Raw genomic sequence first — 8,255 nt, 5'->3', positions numbered from 1 at the left:
TGGTTTCAAGTTAAGAGTCATTAGCATGCAAGAAAACATTAAAGAACTAAAGAAAATACACAACATGATGTTTGCATAGCATTCTCTTCATTCATTCACATATCTACCAAGATTAAGCATGATGTTTACTATAACCTTGTCTAGATAATCTGTAGGCGACTCCAATGGTGATCAAACATTAAAATTGACAAACGAATTGAACAATAGATTCAGTGAATGAAACAAGAAACAGATTGATGAACTGAATACTTTAACTTAGAAACATGGATCAATGTTGCAAGGCTACATCGAAATTCCTAGCTATGAATTTAGTTACACATCATGTTCAAAGAGATTAAAACAAAAATAAACAACATGATTGAAAATAAATTCATGAGAGGAAACCCTTAAACCAATTCTGATGTTGAACTTCTCCAAGAACCACCTCTTGCGCTGAGCCCTAATGGTGGAAATATATGGATGGCTAGGGTTTTAGTATGCATGAAAGGAGAGAATTACCAAGAAGTCCGTTCTAGGGTTGTGAAAAATGTCCAAAATAAATAAGGGTTTTAAAAGTGGCTAAAAGGCAAGTTTTTATGGGGTAAAAAAGGCTGCAAGATATTCCGAAGAGATCCTAACAAATCAGCCTTTATTTTGCACGTTTTTGTCTTATTTGGCACCTCCAAATTAGGCTAGAAATCCCCATTACTTTCCCATTCTGCTCTTAGTCTTCAACCAAGCCAGGTTCACCTTGGATTCTTTATTTGGACTTCAAAACAGGTCACGAAACTTGTTTCCGTGTTTGAATAAGGGTCAGCTCCAAAAATGGCATGTTTTCATTTCTTTTGCCTTCAACTTGATCCTAAAGTAGATGCAACTGCATACTAACACAAAATGGGGTAAAATGCAACAAGTTTAACTCAAAAAATCACAAATAGACTAGAAATGGATGATATATATGTATAATTATATGAGTTATCAAATACCCCCAAACCTGATTTTTGCCAGCCCTCGAGCAAAACTGAAACTAAAATCTAACTAGACCACTTTCGCTGGTTAAACGAGTGCACTGAGCATGTGCAACAAGCCTTTAAACCCCTAGGTGTCCCTAGTAGGAGGAGTTGTGTCTCGTGAGGGTTTACAGTGATGACTCCCGCAAACATCTGCATACTTGCAAGTAAATTGGTTAAAGCATACTTATAGCAAACTAATAAGAACCAATGAAAGCTTAGTCATACATTCAAACCACTAGTCTGCCACTTCAAAGAATCATATCATAAGTATAGTGTAAAAATAATAATTACTCCATGTCCCATGATTTCAAAGACACCATACTCAAATGCCAAAGATAGAAATCGCCTCAACTCTAGTCCTCACAGATATCACTCAAATTTTCACTCAAATCCTAAGGTGTGGTCTCTCCTCAAACATATGTGAGTGAAGTTATGTAAAAGGGAATCAAAATCCTCACATATGAAATATGAAATAAAAGCACCATTTCTGGACAGATCTCATGAAAGGACTTAAACACTAAGAATATGGATAGCACACATACTTAGCAGCACCTATGAATACATCCCCAAAGATCAACTAAGTCTTTCACAAGGTGTGTAATGTAAGGCTTAGGTCAGGGGCTATGAAAGAAAGGATAGGAACTACTAAAGCTTGGGACATACCAAAGTGTCTTCCTTGTGAAAGCAGCAAGCCCTCCTCTTGAATTGATCTTTATTGTTTGTTCGTGGCATCCAGGACCCGTGCGATAATGGAAGGATTTAGAAATTACATCCTCTTTGATTCTTTTCTAAAACTTTGTTTCTTTTTTCTACAATTCCAGCACACATACCTCGGTACATACCACTTTCTTGATGTAGAGCTCGAATTATCTTTGTCTTCATCACTTTGGTATTCCCCAAACTATAGGGTATAGCTGTAATGGGCTAAATATCTCATATTGAGATAAAAGGATATGGGGAAACAAATGTGAGAAAAGAAAATGGCTAAAAATGTTTGGCTTCAAAATGGGGTAATGGCACACACATAAAGGTAAGAAATTAGGCCTTTTGGTGGTTAAGACATGTATAGCCTAACATCATCTCAATGAGTTCATTCATGAATGTTACCAAACACATGGTATCTGCAAAAGCGAACAATTCTTAGCATTCAGTCAAACAAAAATAATGAGATCATTTGAAATGAAATTGAAGTAAAAAGATAGGAGTACAAACACTTTAGACCCTCTCAAAGAAGTAAATAGGCTCAAAGAAGTAAATAGGCTCAAACACTTTAGACCCTCTCCACAATTCTTCTTCCAGAATTTGAGCATGATACTTTAACCACCACGATTCCAAGAGTAACAGCTTCGAAAAAAAAAAAGATATGATATGAACTTTTTCATGACATCGCAGTAGTCCTCATTGTAAACCATAGCCCTCATATACATTCACATTAGTAAGCAAAAGCAAACTTTAACCAGAACTAAAAACAAACAAAAATCCCACACCCCCAAACCTAAACTAAGCATTGTCCTCGATGTTTAAAAAAAAAAAATGAATGGAATGGATGCAATGCAAATTGGCACAGTGTGCATGGAAAGAAATAAAATAAAAGCTAAAAATTGACACAAATAAACGGAAAGAACACAAACCCAGCTAGGTTGCTCCTAGCAAGCGCTTTATTTAATGTCTAGGCAAGACATGGTAGTATGTCTAAGTTGCCATAAACTCGAGAGAATCTATAACGACATAAACCTGCTCCTGTGAAACATTCTCCAAATAAGGATTCAAACGCTATCCATTGACCTTAAAACGGTTGCCATTCTTGATGTTTTCTATCTCCATAGCTCCATGGGGAAATACTTGAAGCACTTTGAATGGTCCAACCCATCTAGACTTCAATTTACCTGGAAACAGTCGCAAACGTGAGTCATGCAAAAGTACTTTCATACCTGGTTGAAACTCCTTCCTAAGAATTGCTTTGTCATGGTAGAGCTTGGTTCGATCTTTGTAGATCCTTGCATTCTCATATGATTCATTTCTGAGCTCTTCCAACTCATTGAGTTGGAGCTTCATCACTGTACCAGCTTCTTTGAGATCAAAATTGAACTTCTTTATGGCCCAATATGCACGGTGCTCGAGCTCCATTGGCAGATGACATGCCTTTCCAAACACCAGTCGATAAGGGCTCATTCCAATTGGGGTCTTGTACGCTGTTCGATACGCCCAAAGTGCATCATTCAACCTTAGTGACCAATCCTTCCTTGTAGGGCCGACGGTTTTCATCAAGATGTTCTTTATTTCTCTATTGTTGATTTCCACTTGTCCAGAGGTTTGAGGATGGTATGGAGTTGCCACTTTATGTGTGATGTTGTACTTCTTCATCAATGCCTTGAAAGGTTTGTTGCAGAAGTGACTGCCACCATCGCTAATGATAGCTCCCGGAGTTCCAAACCTAGTGAAAATCATATCTTTGAGAAAATTCAAAACAACCTTGTGATCATTAGTTCGTGTAGCTGTTTCCTCAACCCATTTTGATACATAATCTACCGTCACTAGTATGTATATGTATCCAAAAGAAGATGGGAATGGTCCCATGAAGTCAATTCCCCACACATCAAACAGCTCCCCATTTTCTGACACCTATCACATTTAGAGCAAAAATCAAAAGCATCTTTAAACAATGTAGGCCAAAAGAAACCAGATTGTAAAACCTTTAAAGCTGTCTTTTTAGCACTAAAATGACCTTCGCATGCCAATGCATGACTGAATGTTAGTATGCTTTGCTGCTCACTCTCTGGAACACATCTTCGAATGATTTGGTCAGGGCAATACTTGAACAAATAGGGCTCATCCCATCCCACATGTAGTGTTTCACCATTGAAAAGAACTTCTTTCTCTCCTGAAAAGTCAAATCATCTCTAATTACACCAGAAGCAAGATAATTGACAAAATCAGCATACCATGGCTCTTTATCTTGAATGACAAAGAGTTGTTCATCCGGGAATGATTCGTTGAGAGGCAAAATTTGTTCATCTCCATGGTTTTCATCAACAAGGCGCGACAAGTGATCAGCAACAATATTTTCACTCCCTTTCTTGTCTCGAATTTCTAGGTCAAACTCTTGTAACAAGAGTATCCATCTGATCAAATGTGGTTTAGCATCTTTCTTGGTCAACAAAAACCTAAGAGCTGCATGATCAGAGTGAACAATAACTTTAGAGCCAACAAGATATGAACGAAATTTCTCTAAAGCAAAAACAATAGCAAGCAACTCCTTCTCAGTTGTAGAGTAATTGAGTTGAGCATCTTTTAACGTCCGACTTGCATAGTAGATTACGTGTGGCAGCTTATTTACTCTTTGACCTAAAACAGCACCAATAGCATAGTCAGAGGCATCACACATTAGCTCAAAAGGCAAAGACCAATCTGGTGCCATAATGATAGGAGCAGAGGTTAGTTCATGTTTCAAGGTAATAAATGCATTCATACAATCTTTATCAAAGTGAAATACAACATCTTTGGCAAAAAGATTGCACAATGGATGAGTGATCTTGGAAAAATCCTTAATGAAACGACGATAAAAACCAGCATGTCCTAGAAAGCTTCTCACTCCCTTCACTGAAGCAAGGGCTGCCATATTTGAGATGATGTCAATTTTTGCTTTGTCAACTTCAATACCCTTGTTGGATATTACATGCCCCAACACAACACCTTGTTTCACCTTAAATTGACACATTTCCCAATTGAGAATCCAATTTGTTTCCTGACATCTTTGAAGCACTAGAGAGAGATGGTTAAGACAATTATCAAAAGAAGAACCAAAAACTGAAAAATCGTCCATGAATACCTCAATAAATCTCTCAATCATATTTGAACAGATTGCCAGCATACATCTTTGGAATGTTGCTGGGGCATTGCAAAGGCCGAAAGGTATCCTCCTATATGCAAAAGTGCCAAAAGGACAGGTGAATATAGTCTTCTCTTGATCTTCCGGAGCAATCATAATTTGATTATAACCTGAATATCCATCAAGAAAACAATAATATGAGTGACCAGTTAATCGCTCAAGCATTTGATCAATAAAAGGCATAGGAAAATAATCTTTTCTAGTGTCTGAATTCAACTTCCTGTAATCGGTGCAAACACGCCAACTAGCTGCAGGTCTCGTTTGAACAAGCTCTTTGTGCTCATTTTTTACCACTGTGATTCCAATCCTCTTAGGCACTACGTGAACAGCGCTGACCCATTTGCTATCAGAAATCGGGTATATGATACCCACATCTAGCAACTTCAGCACTTTAGCTCTCACTACTTCCTTCATGTGTGGATTAAGCCTTCTTTGTGGTTCACGAGTTGGTTTCGCTCCCTCCTCCAATAAAATTCGATGCATACACATGGTAGGGCTTATTCCTTTGATATCTGCAATAGACCAACCAATGGCTGATTTGAACTCTTTTAGCACCCTAATTAGCTTATCTTCTCCCAAAGGGGTGAGGTCAGATGCTATTATAACTGGGAGAGTTTCAAACTCAGCTAGGTAAGCATATTTTAGATGCGCTGGAAGTGGTTTAAGGTCAAGTTTTGGAGGTTTAACAATCGAAGGGATCATATGTGTGGCAGATGGTTCTAATGGCTCTATAAGAGGCGAAAAAGTGGAGGGATATTGTTTTAATGCTTCCAAGGCAGCCACCATCTCCATGAGCTCTTCTACATCAAAGTCATTTTGAGATTGACTCAAAACATATTATAATGGATCATTGGATTGTGCCAGCAAAAACTTAGAGAAAACAAGTGAATCAAGCACATCAATCGAACAACAATCAATTGAACTAGAAGGGTGAGAAAGAGATTCAAACACTTTGAATTGTACAGTTTCTCCTAGCACAGTTATGGTGAGGAGACCATTTTGCACATCTATGATCGTCTTTGCCGTGGCCATAAAGGGTCTCCCAAGCAAAATAGGTAACTCACGATCATGTAAAGGAGCCTCTTCCATGTCCAACACTACAAAATCAGCAGGCAAAATTAGTTTGTCAACTTGAACTAAGATATCTTCCACTATACCTCTTGGATATTTCACTGATCGATCAGCAAGTTGCAATGAAATAGTTGTTGCCTTCAAACCCCCCAAACCTAATTGAAGATACAATGAATAGGGCATTAAATTGATGCTAGCCCCCAAGTCAAGCATAGCCTTTTCAACTAGCTTATCTCCAATGGTGATATTGATAGAAAAACTGCCCGGATCCTTGAGTTTTGGTGGGAGCTTTCTTTGAAGCACAGCACTCACATTTTCAAACACCACCACCTTCTCATTAGGTCCATACTTCCTCTTATAAGTGTTTAGTTCCTTGAAAAATTTCCCATACAGTGGCATATTCCTAATGACATCAAGCAAAGGTAAATTAACATTCACTTTACTTAAAATATCAAAAAAAATTTAAATGACTTATCCTGCTTACTTTTGGCAAGTCTTCCAGGAAATGGGATGGGTGGAGAATAAGGTTGTTCAGCCTTGTGAAAATTTGGAGCTTCAAATGAAGAAATGGCATTGCTTGGATCGTCATTCGGTTTCTTATTCTCTTCTTGAGTGGGACCTGCACTCACATGATCATATTCATTAGTAACTTCATTGCCAACTCCATTATTAATAACCTTACCACTTCTAAGTGTTATGACTGCTTTGGCTTGCTCTTGGTTCCTTTGAAGTATCACCGGTTGGCTTGGAAATATTCCGGGTTCTCTTTGACTCAAGGCATCAGCAATCTGACCTAATTGTGTCTCCATTTTGGTTAGAGCAGCTGAATGTTGTTGGAGAGTACTATTGGTAGTTTGCTGGAATTGAACGGTGTTTTGAGCTAGCATTTTGACCGTATCTTCAAGCGTAGTGGCAGGCTTTGGTTGGAAATTTTGAAATTGATTGTTATTCTTCCATGAGAGATTGGGATGATCTCTCCAATCAGGGTTATATGTATTAGAGAACGGGTCATTCCTCGGCATCTGATTGTAAGAATTGATGAGATTCACTTGCTCTTGAATGAATTCGGGATAAGCCTCACTAGCCGAGCATTGATAAGTAGGATGACCTGGTATGTTGCAAATGGCACACACCTCAGCTATCTTAGGCACCATATTGAGCATAGAATTGAGCTTCTTTTCCAAACTAGCCACCTGCAAGGCAAGATCATTACTAGAACTCATTTCATACACTCCAACTCGTTTACCTCTTGTGTCTTTGTGTTGAGTATTAGATCCCAACATCTCATAAATGTTATATGACTCTTGAGCATTTTTTTTCTTCAAAGCTCCACCTGCTGCATTATCAACAGTCGATTGACATGTTTGGGTTAGTCCATCATAAAAAATTTGCATTTGTAAGTAAAGAGGTAACCCATGATGTGGACATTGCAGCAACAGCCCTTTGAAACGCTCTCAACATTCATTGAAAGGTTCTCCATCATCTTGTTTAAAGTTAAAGATTTGCCCTCTCAAAGTAGCTGTCTTTTGAGTAGAGAAGAACTTCTCCAAAAATTTCTTAGCTACGGCATCCCAAGTGATGAGCGAACCAGGTGCTAAAGTCATTAGCTAACCCTTTGTTCTATCTTTCAATGTATAAGGAAAAACCCTCATCCTCATATTTGCTTCAGTCACTCCCTGCAAAGGTAAACCACTCACAACATTGTAGAATTCCTTAATATGGGCTAATGGATCTTCGTTAGGTAAACCATAAAAAGAAGGAAGCATGTGAAAATGTGAAGATTTGAGATCATAATTTCTAGCTTCAGTAGGTAGCAAGATGCACGAAGGGGAATTTGGTATAACCGGTTGAGCATAATCTTCCAAAGCTCGGTTGTCATCATTATTGCCAGCCATCTCTTATTCTCTGTTAGAATTAGAGTTATCGAAAGAATCTACACTCGTTGGGCTAGAAGAACTATTGTCCTCTTCTACACTGCTAGTCTGGGCACTACTTGATATAGAATTCTCAAAAGTGTTGCTCTTCAAATGTTCAAGTCTTTGGCCTATCTCAGCAAGTGTATCTGACATATACTACATGAGAAACAAAAATAAAACGAAATTAGGGTTTGAGAACAAGCAATTATAGAAGATTGAAATCAGTCCCTGGTAACGGCGCCAAAATTTTGTTGTGTTCCATCCAAGTGCCAATATATGGTTAGTAAAGTGGTACAAGTAAGGGTGTCGAACCACAGGGACCGATTGGACCTCTATAAATTACTAGTTTTGAAAGAACCCTAACTAAAAATGAAAGTGACAATTTGA

At 38.2% G+C, this 8,255-nt stretch overlaps 1 protein-coding gene across 1 annotated transcript; it reads right to left on the bottom strand.

Annotated features, from left to right (window-relative positions):
- On the bottom strand, positions 5,719 to 7,847 carry LOC109949626. The gene is made up of 3 exons (XM_020565708.1): positions 7,599 to 7,847; positions 6,424 to 7,145; positions 5,719 to 6,355 (listed from the first exon to the last, which is right to left on the bottom strand). The coding sequence occupies exons 1-3, from the start codon at positions 7,845 to 7,847 to the stop codon at positions 5,719 to 5,721; spliced, it is 1,608 nt and encodes a 535-aa protein (XP_020421297.1).

Source organism: Prunus persica, chromosome G6 (genome assembly GCF_000346465.2).
Source record: "Prunus persica cultivar Lovell chromosome G6, Prunus_persica_NCBIv2, whole genome shotgun sequence".
NCBI classification, from domain to species: Eukaryota; Viridiplantae; Streptophyta; class Magnoliopsida; order Rosales; family Rosaceae; genus Prunus; species Prunus persica.
Note: the sequence above shows the minus strand (reverse complement) of the source record. Positions and strands in the feature narration are given on the sequence as shown.